Source organism: Physella acuta, unplaced genomic scaffold (genome assembly GCF_028476545.2).
Source record: "Physella acuta isolate Inbredline_101_S28 unplaced genomic scaffold, ASM2847654v3 ptg001055l, whole genome shotgun sequence".
NCBI classification, from domain to species: domain Eukaryota; kingdom Metazoa; phylum Mollusca; class Gastropoda; family Physidae; genus Physella; species Physella acuta.
The window spans coordinates 439,278-453,982 of NW_026732572.1; the positions used below are offsets into that span (position 1 = coordinate 439,278).

Below are 14,705 nucleotides of genomic sequence, written 5' to 3' on the forward strand. Positions count from 1 at the left end.
CTTGCATACCATAACAACCCGTTCCAATGGCAAATCTTGAGTCTCTTTCATCCACGTCATCAAACATACATTCGTCATATCTCTCGCACCAACATTCATTCGCACTAAAAGACCCCTTTTTTCCTTTTGCGCTTTTTTCTGTGTGCGCTTTTTTCTGTTTACGCTTTTTTCTGTTGCGCTTCGTTCTGGGAACCTCAAGCAGGATATATATAGTATCCTAGATAACAAATGCTGACACGGATTTGCGTAACAGCCGTGAAGTCAAGTGGTTTGTTGTTAGACGTAAGTACACCAAGACAATGGTAAAACTTTAGTTTCGTGCTTTTATTTGTTAGTTACTGAATTGTTGAATTGTCGTATTACACAGGTTTTGTTAGGTTGCTTGTTATTTATGTAGGACAGAAAGTGTTTTATTAATGCAAACATTTTTGTCATTCCATTAACATTTTACATAACAATTATTTATTTATTTTTAAAACTAAAAATAATTTTAATGGTCATCTGTATTTCAGTGTATTGATATACTTTGCTATGGATTTCTGTTTATTAACTGTTTTTATGATAATGATATCAGGTAACTATAAAAATATGAATTCATTATTTTAAATGTATGAATCTATTGATAATACTAAATCACTCAAGCTTTCAATGACAATCAACGACAATTAAAACAAAATTTGAGGACATTAAACGAGTTTAGTGTTTTGAGTCTAAAGATAAATAATGCAGTTATAATATTAATTTAGGTAGATTTGTAAGCGGCAACTACTTTAGACTGGACATACGTGGGTCAGAAAACAGTTACCAGTTGGAAGTAGGCAACACTACACAAGGATGTTGGGAGGAGGAGTATACGGGAATGCTGGTGGAGAACGTAGACATAGATTATCGGGTATGAACTATTGTAATAACATTGTCAATAAGTCATTTTTTTTACTATCTATCTACAATTAAAGGATATTATCAAAAAAAGCAAAGAAACATAAGAACTGCCTATTGCAATTAGATATAAACAATTTAAAAATGTAACGAGCTATCATACTCGTTATTTCAAATGTTTGATTTTAATGTTAAATTGTGACGTTAAAATCCAATATTTTACAAACAATTTGCAGCTAACTCCATCCCCTACCTGCGATGTCATTTTAATATCGGCATTGTAAAACATTACATTTCCTTATAACGACAAACTCTCTAATGTTTTTTTCTACATTTACAGCCATTTCCTTTTTTTCGCCGTTCTATGGCTGACTTGACAAAGACAGAAAGAAGAAGAGTGGAGTTGTACATCAGAGACACATGCAACGGTCTCAGGAATTGTAGTCTTATAAAAGAAAAGCTTCAGTTGAAAAGCAAATACATTCACATTAATGAAATTAAAATTAAATACTCGTGCCATCCTGTCGGTAAGTACTGAGGAGTCGGCGTGGTCAAGTTGGTAAAGCTCATGGTTGCTAAACCGAAAAGTCTCGAGTTCTAACCCTCGGGCAGATGAGGCTCGTTAGCTGGGGACAGCCACTCTCCTAGGAGAGACAACTCCAAAATCAAACAACTGCTGCCTTTTAGTTTGTTCTTGGTTGGACAAAGGCTATGGAAGCAAATCCAAAAAGAAAAGCAGGCTGAAATCGGAGTCAATGGCCTCAACGGCGCATAACCAGTTGAAACATAATCCTTAATTTTGATGGAAGCATGGTCGAGTCGGCAAAAAGCTAATGGTTGATACATTCGAAATAATTCTCGAGTTCAAACCCTCTGGCAGATAAGGCTCGATCCCTCCCAACATTAAAAATTAAGAACGAAGAAGAAGAAGAAGAAGGCTGAGGAGCAGAGGCGTAGCGACCCTTCCCGGCGCCCGGGGACAAACTTTCAATTTTGGCGCCCCCTCGGGAGCAAATTTTCAATTTACACCCCTCACCCTCAACGTTTCAATTTGCACCCCCCCCCCTCAAACTTTCGATTTGCACCCCCCCCCCCCTCAAACTGCAAACATGGCAGCTAAATTGACAATTAAATTTGTTTTTACAACTAATTTTGGCACACCCTAACGTGGACGCCCGGGGACATATGTTCCCCCTGCCCCCCCCCCCCCCCCATCGCTACCCTTTGCTAAGGAGTAAGTTACAATATTTTTCTTACATGGAATGTAAATCAGTTTTAACTTTAGACACGAAGACCATCAGATGAAATTAATTACTGTGGTAGACTAGCCTTCCAGTTCTTAGAAATCGTTAGAATTAATGTCTTTCATTTACACATTAAAGCTTGAGAGAAAAAAAACCCAATAATATCACTCACTCTTCCTTATTTTTAGTTATAATTTTAAACGAAATTCCCTCAAACACTATTAAGTATTACGTGTCAAAATGTTATCCGCTACTGGCTCCGATTTTATTCTGGATTTTCTTCCATAACCTTTATCCATTCAAAAACGAATTACAAGGCAACAGTTGTTTGATTTTGGAGTATTTTTTGATAGGCTGCTTTTCTCAGCTATCGAACCTTACCAGCCAGGTGTTCGAACTCGGGACTTTTCGGTTTAGCAACCATGAGCTTTTCACAGACCCATTAAATGAGCTGCCAATTTGTTTAAAAGAATTGATTGTTTCTAGTTTTTGAAACGCTTCCTTTATTTAAATTGTTGTGCAATACAAGGACAAATTACAAAGTTACTGTAAACCTCTTTTTTAATGTAGTTCCAGACAATAAAATCATTTTCGACATGGCGAAGGACTTCAGCACTTTACTTGATCTAGCTAATGCCAGTAGTATTTACCTGGTGCTCCAGAGGCAAATACTAGACGAAAAACGAACATGTTGTATAGAGGCGAACAACATGTCTATCGATGTCAGACTGATGAACAAGCCCTCTGCATTAATAGTACAGTATAATGGTGAACCTCGATGCCTCGATGACACATATTATTTTCATAATAACAGGTACTTGTTCCACAATGACAATGGTATTCTTGTAAAAAGCGGCATATATATATATATATATATATATATATATATATATATATATATATATATATATATATATATATATATATATATATATAACTGCGTGCCAACACCCTAAGAGTTGATAAAAATTATATTATATTGTTTTAATGCCAAAATGACAAAACAGATTTTTTTTTATTCTTTGGGAAGATATTTATTTTTTTAGATTTTGAGTGTAGGGATGATGTACTGTTTATTATATGTAAACCAATGAGTTAAATTTTTGTAGGTTTTATAAAATGGACGAACTGTGTTTTCTGCAGAACAATTTTATGGAGCACATTTGGGTTGAGCTCAATGCTGGTAATTGTTGTTTTTTATCATATAATTCAACATAATTTAAAATAAACTGGGAGTGGTCTTAACTAAACTTTTTCAAATATTCTTATATAAAACAACGGGGGATGGCAACTCGGGATATAGACATGATTTTAAATTAATTTTTAATTACTTAAGTTTTTTAAATATAATTAAATCTCGTAGAAAAAAGAATTGCACACCAAGTGAACGCCAAGCATTATGTGTATAATAGTGCGGAACATTTTTAGTACTATATAAATTCTAATTCAACCCTGGATTTTAATTTAGTTATATATTAATTACATTTTAACGAATAATCTAATGTTTTAGTTTGCAAATTATATAATCTTTCATTGTCATCGGAGACAAATGTATGTATAAAATGAATTAAATTGCTGCATGCATTACAGGTTCGTCAAAATTGAGTTACAGGATTTGACACAAACCTAGAAATAGATTTTGTGAACTAAATAACATAAATCTCTATTTCAGCCAATGAAAGCCGTAGCATCACACTTTCATGCAGGGACAGAAACAATGTCGTCACATCTATGGACAATTGTATGTTGAAACTTTACATTTTTTAACAGTAGTAAATCACAAACATAGACTCTATAATCATCAGGTGTTTTGTATATGTATGTAGAGAGGTTAGCTAAAGTGTGTATTTGCCTTTTCTTTTTAAAATGACTGAAATACACTATTGCAGTGTCTAACAGCTTGGTGAGACTATTCTCTATTCTCTCTTATAAATTGACCAAGGAATATTACCTAATATAGAAATGCACCCGCCGTAAATCACGTACACTATCTCCAGAAGAGCTCTACATTTAACTTTCACGTAGAAAAACTTTACTAATAACACATGCACTGACTTACTTATAGAACTGCAACGTAATTAAGATTAATACATTGCATTAAACCAGTGGTGTAGCGAGGTGGAGTGTGGGACCTCATTGTGTCATTCACCCTCCACGAAAACATCTGTTATATGTATATGTATATACATATATATATATATATATATATATATATATATATATATATATATATATATATATATATATGTCGCAATTGGCGACATCCCTTTACCATTTAGCCTAATGGCATTGATTTGTACACACGGTTCACCTATTAATGAATGTGGAAAAAGCATCGTTTTTATCGTAAGTCATTGGATTTTGGTTTCACCCCTCTGCTGTCGTTGATTGACTTATCTATTAATCAAAATACACTACATGCCTTTATCCCTTTTTAAATTCTTCATTTGGTATCACCCCCACCCTCCGGAAGAAAGCTTTAAAGTGTCCACAGTAAAATGTAAAGATTATTATCTGTAGTCAGTTACGAACACAGGTGGATGCACTTTTATTAAACATTAATTGAAGTGGCAAGAAGCATTTTTATTTTATATATTTTGCAGGTTTTGGTCATGGTGTCACCCCCTAAATGTTGTTACCTGTGCGGTCCTCATCCCCCGTCCCCCCCTCCCCCCTTCGCGACGCCTCTGCATTGAACTTGAAACTGTTATTCTAACCTAAGAAATCTTATAAATTATTTGCTTAAATCCTTAAATATCTGCATAATACATTGAACTACACAAAAAGAAACTGTTGAAATCTTAGTTTGGCATTATATTTTTTTTTAAAAAACAAGAAGTATAATATGCGAAAGTAAGTAATTGTTTATTATTTAATTTACAGCTTTAGCGCATTTAGAAAACCAAGAAACTGACCAATCAAGAGTTATAGAACAACAAAAGATCGCCTTGATTTGTGTTTCGGTCTTTGCTGTCGTATTGATTATTATCAATACCATCACGTGTTTCATTTTTGGTTGTCGTCAGTGAGTATAGCTCTAAAAAATGTGTGGCCCTTTATTGGTTAGTGATTGCATTGTTATTTTAAATATCAACAACAGGCAAAGCTAGTCTGCTCGAAATTATATTTGTTATTGTTTCCTAAAAACACCTTCAAAGATTAAAAGCGAATTTATAAAGAAACGTTATATTCTTTTACCCATTCATTTGAATTACGATTTTAGGATAAGTCATGCTAGTATTTTATATTTCTTAGTAAAATCATGAATCGGTCTTATAAATTTAATTCTTTCAATCGTTGCAAGCAAGTAACACAGTGAATTCAACGGCAAATACACAATACCCGACATATATATATATATATATATATATATATATATATATATATATACTCTCCCTCTCTCACTCTATTAATGTGTGTGTATATAAATATGCATAAATATAAAATGGACTAATTATTCTACACGAACTGTAGACTAACGTGTAAAAGACGCCACAACGCTGATGACTCGCTGTATACTTATGATCTTCCTTATAACAGCCCAAATAGGACAGACACAAAACACGAAGATGAACATCCTTATCAGCAAGCGAGCTCTGGTGAACATTTTAACCATTCCATAAAATTGTGTATATATAAATTGAAAATATTCTAAATAGAAAACTGCTTAAATGTATTTGAATCACAACTCCCATTTAATATATTATCTATATATATAATTCTCTTCTTCGAGCCGTTAGAAAACAAGCTGCAAACGCTCTCCCTACCTCCCCACCCCTACATGGTTTTAGTGAGCTGTGTTCACTCTAAATGTTTACAAGCAGAGCCAACGATTTTAAACGTAGGGGGGGGGGGGAGGAGGGGGGGAGGGAAGGAAGGGGGGGGGGGGGGGTTATGGTCCTTAACGAGCTACTTATAGTGTTTTAAAGAAATATTTTCAGTGTCAGCGTTGGTACTGTCGAATTCACAAATTATGAATTATTGAAAATTAGAAACAACTAAATAGCGGCGTATGTTATGCCGCGGGCCGGCTCGTTATCTATAAAGCAGATGTTTAAATAAAATGTGTATATATATATATATATATATATATATATATATATATATATATATATATATATATATATATATAATTGACAAAGATACTTATTCCACAGTGTCAGCAACAGCCGGAAAAGGCATATATCACAAAAAATAGAGGATTAAAAACATTCCTACAGACACATTACTCCAATTTATGATGAAGATAATTGTGTACAATAAAAATCTTCATTATTGAATTTGTAATCAAGTATGTGTAATGATGGGGCTACGTTACAGCTGTATATTGTATGCCCACTTATCTTAAATTACTCTATTGAATTTTTATTTAAAATCATATTACTTGTACTTAAAGCCTGTTCTTGATTAGAGACAGAACATTTTCTATGAGTTTTTAGCCGTATTTGAAAATAGCTTCTAACTAGTTATTCTCCCAATACAATTTTTTTTTAATTATTCGGGGATTTTGTCTTCTGACAAAATATTTATGAACAAAATATATCAATACAAAGTATCAAAGACACATAATTTCAAGGCAAATAAATTAAGTATAGGAAGATAAAAATATAAAAAAAAGCTTTATTTAGTTTAAAATAAATTTTATTGTTTTGATAATTTTGTCAAATTCATTAAAAGTTTTGTATTTTATATATGTTTTTACTTTTAATTTACAACTAGTAGTTTACTCTATGAAGGATAGAATATAATGAAAAAGGTGATGAAACTCATGCAATTTTCACGTTATGAACACAATTTTAATAGCTCAGTTAAACGTCGTGGTCTTTTCGGTTTAAAAGCTCATGGCTGCTAAACCGAAAAGTCTCGAACCCTCGGGCTCGTTAACTGGAGGCAGCCACTCTTCTTGGACAGACAACTCAAAAATCAAACAAATGCTGTCTTGTAGTTTGTTCTTGGAAGCAAATCCAAAACGATAACCAGGCTGAAATCGGAGTCAAGGGCCATAATGGCGCATAACCAGTAGACGCATATACTTAATTGTGTTGAAGGCGTGGTTTGTCGGCAAAAGCACATAGTTGTTAAATTCGAAAGTCTCAGGTACTTACCCTCTGACCAGATAAGGCGGTCAACCAATTCCAACACTAAAAATTAATAAGGAAGAAGAAGAAGATAGCTCAGTTGAGTTTGTCGAACTTGAAACAATCAGACGGATAAAATTGGATGAAAGAAGATTGCTCATCTAGTAAAGGTTGGACAACAAAGAAACCTGTGTGCTAGGGTATATGGTCTATAATAAACCTACTGCACACTATAATGTATTATTTGGGTATTTACAAATGATTATCAAGAACAATATATAAAGACCATGTGCGCACTTCTCTCTCTCTCTCTCTCTCTCTCTCTCTCTCTCTCTCTCTCTCTCTCTCTCTCTGTCCGCAAAATATTTTCGCAGGATATCACATCAAAATCTTCAGCGATATATGGGGAACATGATACGGACTTTTGTTGAAAATAATATTGTAGATGTTTTAAATGTATAAACAGAATTTTTTTAAAGAAGAAAAATAAAAAAATAAAAGTATATTCGAATGTAGAAAAACAGTTTTCATTATGCAACTGGAAAAGTGTTTATAGTTGAAACAAGAACGTCGAAATCGATGACGTTACATTTCATATGTTTGAAGTACGGAAAGTACACAAAACCAATTTCGTTATCTTCCAATTTAAGATTACGAAGAAATGAACTATTTTTTTATTTAGATCTATACATTTACTTATCAAGACGTAATTTATAACATGTATACAATTTCCCCGGCCAAAACTAATATAAATTACTTTTAAAAAACAACAAAATACCATTGAAAAGCCAGGTTTTTAATTATTGGTTATATATATATATATATATATATATATATATATATATATATATATATATATATATATATATATATATATATATAAGTATGTATTTACGCATGTGTATATGTATTCACATATTTTGTATGTATTTATTTTTTTACCTCCCCCTCCTCCATACATGAATTAACATATAAGTTATTACGATTCTTAACCAAACCGTTTACTTCAGGCATATTTTGCAACAATGATTTAATGTAACTTCCTCCCACTCACCCCATCCCCAAGGCGATTGCTTTAAACTGTGCTCATAAATAATACTAACGATTTTCATCTATAGACGGATATAAATACAGCTTGAATGCAGCTTAATTAATCACTTAATTAATTGGAATTATCATTTTTCTATATGTATTTTTCTATTTTTCGCCTTGGTGTCACCCCCCTAAATGGTGTCACACGGTGCGGTCTGCCCCGACCCCCCCCCCCCCCCCTCAAGGGAGGTAGTTTAAAAATAAATTCAACTCATGCTAATACAAAAATATGAATGCAAAATCTCCAAGAGGGAATTATTGTTTGTATTATATAATTAGCAAAATGTGAATGCAAATCTGCAGCGGACATTATTGTAAGTGGACATTATTTTTGGAATATTAAACTAGCATGGATTGCTAAAAGGCGGTCTTTTATTTCTTTTATATACTAAACGTCTTGTTTACTAATTATAATTTTTATCAACTATTCCTCACTGTTATAGACGCGTCATCACGTTCATTTGATGCGTAATGGTGTTAGTCATGAAACTGTATTGTAATTTTTAAAAATTTAAATTACTGAAAAACAATGCATGAATTGATAAAGTACTATATAGTTGGTTAAACACGGATATTTTAAATACTGCCTGTTATTCATTTTATACAATTAAAAGTACTGTTTACTAATTAGTAATCTATCTTCCGGTTTACGGACAAGTTGGGTTTTTTATAGTCATTCACTGAATCAGGCGCGTCCTCCGGCGTTTGGACAGGGTGCGATTTGGCGCCACGGGCTAGAATGTGAGCACTATGCGTTTATGTTTGCATTTCAGTTGTGTTTATGTTATGAGTGTTGTGTTTGTTTTTTTCGTTAGTGTTTTTTCTTTAGTGTTTGTGTGTTGCATTTGTGTTTTCGTTTGTGTTTGCATTGTGTTTGTGTTTTCGTTTGTGTTGTGTTTGTGGGTTCTTTTGTGTTTGTGTTATGTTTGTGTTGTGTTTAGTTTTGTTCTGTTCCCAAGTTGTTACATTTAAAAAAGATATACCGTGGCGGAGCACGGGTATGCAGCTAGTTTAGACTTATCCGCGACGTGTTTCTTCTGTGTTGTTTTTTTCCGTCTCGTAATTTAGTTGGCCCAGCGACGTACTTAAACATTCAAGTATGTATTTCCTCTTGTTATGTTGTGTATGTGTTGAGTGTTGCCTACCACTACATCGTGCGTACAGGATCTGATTACTTTCTTGCTCATCTGTATATCTTCAAATGTAACGGACAGATATTTTATGGTATTCATTAGATTGCATCTTTCCAAGTAAGTCTATTAGACTATTTGATGTTTTATTCTGAATTCACATTATATTTTAGTGTCTTTGATTTACGAAAGTATTATGTTACGTTAGTGTATTGCATTTGTAAGAGTATGCATTATTTTTTAAAGCCGTAATGTTTGATTACAACAACACATTTTAAATTAAAATGAACACTGTTTTGATTATATAATTTATACTTAAATTCTGTTAAAATGACGTTTTACCAGCTTTTCTTCCGTTATTTTTTATGGTTTGAGTTAAGATTAGGCTTAGAGGTTGGGCTCGTGTCGGAGATGGTATCAGGATTACGGATTAGGTCATGAATCACTTTATTGCAATAACTGTAGCCAAAGTTAAACTTATAGCTCCATTGGTCACAATGACACTAAATTCGTCTTATTGACGTATTATTAAGCACCAAAAAATAATCTTAAAAATAGAAAAAAAACTTAATCGTCCATTAAAAATAATTTGTTTCTCGGAAACCAGATTTAAAAAAAAAAATTCTTTTAGTGAGTGAAGTAAGCCGTGGGAAACATAAGTTTACTGTTGTTAAATTACCCCTCCCCCTCCTTTCCCCCTTGTTAACATCCTGCATAGGTTTAATAAGCTTACTAGCTTTTGTTTTTAGAGGAACTTTATTTTTCTTACGTGAAATATTAAACGAAATAATTATTTTGGAAAACTGTTAAATTAAATGCAGTTCTTAATTCAAGAAAGTAAATAATGCTTGAAGAACACAATACTTCAACAACATAAACTATGAAAGAATGTACACAATTTAAAGCACACGTTTTGCATGTTTGTTTCCTGTAAATATAAACTGATAAGTTAAACAAAATCGTTGGAGAAATTAAATTGATTCTATTGAAAACAACCGGACTTTACATTTTTTTCAAAAAATACTTTACTTAAAATATTACTAGATCTAGCCAGCACAATTTTTTTTTAATTTGGTTTAAAATCAGTTTTGTTGTAATAAAAATAGTTAACTGCCTTGTTAAACACATTTTCAGATGATTTAAAATTAAAACTTAGCAAATAATGGCACTCTTCATCTGATACAATAGAGTAAATTAAATTAAAATTAAAAAAAACTCTTAGCCCTCCCGAGACTAGACGGTTGTTTGTGCCACGGTAGATTATGTGAGACGTTAAAAATATTTTGTCATTTACCTCTCTCTGACAATTGGCTTCTGCGGAATTCATACATTTGTTGAGATCTGACTCGGTGAATACAGAAGGGTAGAAGAAGAGAGAGGAGGATTCAAACAACAAGTCCAACTACATGGACGAACTCAACGGTGGTCTCAAGATCTCCAGTCACCCCTTATAATTTTATTTCTGAGTAAGGTGTGTTGGGACCAGAGGTCACAAGGGTCAAAAGCAGTCAACTAAAGCTGTCAGGGCTACTTAAACTTCTTTTTTTTTCTGTCGTCTACATCATTTTCTTGTGTCTTTTACTTCACTTCCCAGAGATATTATATGCTGACGTCAACAGTTTGAATCCTCAAGTATCAACCAAAATAGGCGCGCAGAACCTCACTCACCAACTTTCCAATCATCTGTATTCCAGTTCGTTCCCTAAATGACATAGGGACTCTGTTTAAACTCTCCATCCCCCTTCCCACCCCCACCCCCCACTCCACCCCTCCTCGCGAAGTCCTGCCATTATTTTTGGCTTTTCGTAGCTCCATACATACCAATGGCTGTGAATAAAAAGGTATAAAACATTAGTCATAGATCTACCATCCTCTCTAAGATTTAGCCCACTAGGATGTACATTGTTTTCGCTTTGGAGTTTCCAGCTTGGCGCACTTAACATAGTGTTGAAGTACAAGTAGGGGCTTGTCATTTTCTCTATCTGACTCGTGACAAAGATTGTGATCTGTTATGCTGAATCGGTATTTACACATAGTAAAGTAAGGGAAGTCAAAACGTCGAACCTGTAATCATAGTGGTTAAACGTACTCTTTTTTTCATTTTCACAAAAAAAAGTCTGTTTTAGAATAAATTGTATACTAATTATAATCTAAACCGCACATCGATTTTTTTCTACAATTAACTGAATATGATTTATAAAAAAATAAATACGTATGTTTCTCATATAAATGGAAAGCCATCAAGCCAATTGCAGCGACACTTGAGATTTAGCCGCTTTTTTGTGTTTATACTAAAGCTAGAAAACTCTTTAATGACTAAGGCAAAAACTAGAACGCACAGATAACAACATTTAAATACACTTGATGTTAAAGAGTAGACAAATTTGTGTCAATACAAGAAACTAATTTTAAAAAAATAAAATAAACAAATAGGACCCATGAGTAATAGTTATGCTCCAGAATTTGTCTAAGACAACAAATTATTAATAACCAACGATGGCATAAAGCAACTTCATTCTGTATGTTATAGTTAAACACTAACGTAACACTACAACCTAAAATATTAAGTAAAGATATTCCAGACCAAGTTTTGGTAAGATGTAGTTACATGGAACAAATAATTTTAATCCTCCTTAAGATCTTCATGATTAAAAGTCTAAATCGTGCACTTACAATCTGTTTTAAGAACCTACGCTTAAAAATAGAAATTTAAATTCATTTTGGCCATGTGTTAAAACGATCACATATTTTATATGTGTACTGGTGAGGTCCTGTAAGTTGAGTTTTTTTTTAATTGCATTAAGAAAATTATTTTCTAAAGTTTGTGGTTGAATCTAAATATAATAGAAAAGTTTATGAATTGAATTAATATTTGTCTGTTTTACTTAAGTCACAAATTGTCTTAAGGGGATATGCGCGTTTTTTCCAATTTTTTCCAATTCAATATCTAAAGCCTTTTAAATACTTTTATCATATTTGGTATATGAAACTTAGTATTAAACAGCAAAAAAAGGGTTGAAAACAATTTTGGTTGTCATGGAAACCAAAACAAATCTTCGCCATTTTGAATTTTTTGGTACTTTTAAAAATGCTAAGGCTTTTTTATTTATGCACCTATAGCAATCAAATTTAAACTGCTTATATTTCAGTATATTTTAAAACTTTTGTCACGAAAACCTTTTGAAACAGCTACTAGTAAGAAATTTTACCATTTTTAGTGTTCACAAAATTCAAAATTTGCATATTAATTACCAAATACTTTTTTCTATAAAACTCATCACAATTCCCTCGTGACAAAAGTTAAGCTGTATTTTTGCAATGAAGAACAATTACTGAAAATATGGTGGCGATTATTTAATAAATCAAAAAATAGAAGGCTTTACAGTGTTAAAATCCTTCGAACTGAGAAAAACAGCCAAAGTAACGAAAAGTAGGTCACGAAATTGCAAAGCCGATTGTAAGCGTCGGATGTTTCCGCGATGCTGGAAATTAAGATTATCAAATAAAGGAGAAATCCCGCTTTCTAATGATGCCAAATTCAAAATGATGACGAATATAAAACTTTTCATAGAGAGCATGTAAGATTGGGAAAAATTGATTATTTTTTAGTTAATAGAGTCATAAAAATTGTAATTTAAATACCTAACATTTTTTTAGCGCAATTTCCATTCTGGAGAATTGCATTTATTAACCCGTCATTTCTGGATGTATGAATGTATGAATGAATGGATGGATGGATGGATGTGTGTCCGCAGCTTTAAGTCGTATCTCCTCCTCAACGAAGCAATATCGATGACTAGTTCCAAAAGCATTTATGTTAAGCAAGTTACGAGGATGAACATAGGCCATAAAAATTCCGGGTTTCTTTCTTGGATTTCCCGGAAAAGCCAAAAATCCTCGAAAAAAGCAGTTTTTGGCCCATATCTCGACAACCAGACCACTTAGCGACTTGAAACATGTACCAATCGATTCCTGTCCTAATTTAGAACAATATTGCCGAAGAAAGTTTTCAAAAATATCCTTTCGTTCGGTCACAAAAATTTTTTTGAATTAATTAAAATTTGTCCGAATTAGTAGGCATATTTATCCAACCACACCACATGCGTCATCACGTTCAATAGCTGCGCCATCACGTTCAATGGCTGCGTCATCACGTTCAGTAGGCGCGCAATGGTTTTTAGCCATGTAACGTTTGTAAATAAAACATGTAAAATACTGAAAAAAAATTAATAAAAAACGTTTTAATAACTAACCAATGGTTTTACTAACCCTGATCTTGATTTACGCTACGACAGAGCTATTTTTAGATAACATAAGGAAATTGCGCTTAAATGTCACTAGACTTTTTAATTAACTTGTTTCTCTTCAAAGTTATTATTTTCTTAATTAATACAAAAATGCCCAAAGTGTCCAAAAGTGCAACAAACACATCATGACGAAAAACAAGAAATTTTGTGATTTTTTTGCCGCGCATATCCCCTTTATATGAAAAATATTCCATCTTGCTGAATGACACTAATATAATTATGGTCTGGTTATAAAATGCATAATATGTAGAGTTGAGATGATTCAAAAATTTAAAAACCACATCCAGGTATAACATGGAGCAACATTTTTTATCAAGTGTTACGTGGGTTCCTAATGCCTGTTTATTAGCAGTGTCCGTTTGTAAGCCTGTGTTTATTTTATCATTCTTTATCCTTGTTGATTATAAAAGTCTAGTGATTCAAAACATGGTTTTAAATATATCTACACGCATAGTGATATTTAGTTATGCCCATCTTAGGCTAAGAAAGACTCGATAGTTGTCACAAGAGGGACAATTCAATTTTTAAATTTAGAACTTCTAAGTGTCTGGCGAAGGCAATTTAAAATAGTTAAAAATTGGTTCCAAAGTACTTAAATCATTAAAGCACTTAATACAAAATATATGTACGTAATATGGCCGTTAGTAAATTTTACTTGCTTTTCCCTGATTGTATTGTACAAACAAAACTAAATATAATTCTACATTAACAATTAATCTTTATATTTATTTCAGTGCTGTTATATAGTTTGCTATGGATCTCCGTTTATTAACTGTGTTTTCTATAGTACTATCAGGTAACTATAAAACACGTTTACTTTCATTTATCAGCATAAAGAATATAGCATAACAACATTACTTTAGATATGTACATTCATAAAGTGAAAAAATGCACCTGATTTTGTAATTTAATAATTTTATTGCTCTGTCTTAAAACTACAGAAAAATAACAGGCTTGTTATAATTTACTTCAGGT

At 32.6% G+C, this 14,705-nt stretch overlaps 1 protein-coding gene across 2 annotated transcripts; it reads left to right on the forward strand.

Moving 5' to 3' along the window:
• Positions 1-214: 214 nt before the first annotated feature.
• Positions 215-6,718, forward strand: LOC131955117 (uncharacterized). 2 transcript variants are annotated; one of them, XM_059319092.1, is made up of 10 exons: positions 215-282; positions 513-574; positions 747-892; positions 1,220-1,406; positions 2,694-2,937; positions 3,233-3,306; positions 3,796-3,864; positions 5,007-5,148; positions 5,598-5,722; positions 6,281-6,718. In XM_059319092.1, exons 2-10 carry the CDS (start codon positions 532-534, stop codon positions 6,319-6,321), a joined length of 1,071 nt encoding a protein of 356 aa, XP_059175075.1. In that variant the 5' UTR covers positions 215-282; positions 513-531; the 3' UTR covers positions 6,322-6,718. The 2 variants fall into 2 exon arrangements, with proteins under 2 accessions (XP_059175075.1, XP_059175076.1); XM_059319093.1 differs by lacking the exon at positions 215-282 and adding an exon at positions 335-377.
• The last annotated feature ends 7,987 nt before the right edge of the window (positions 6,719-14,705 follow it).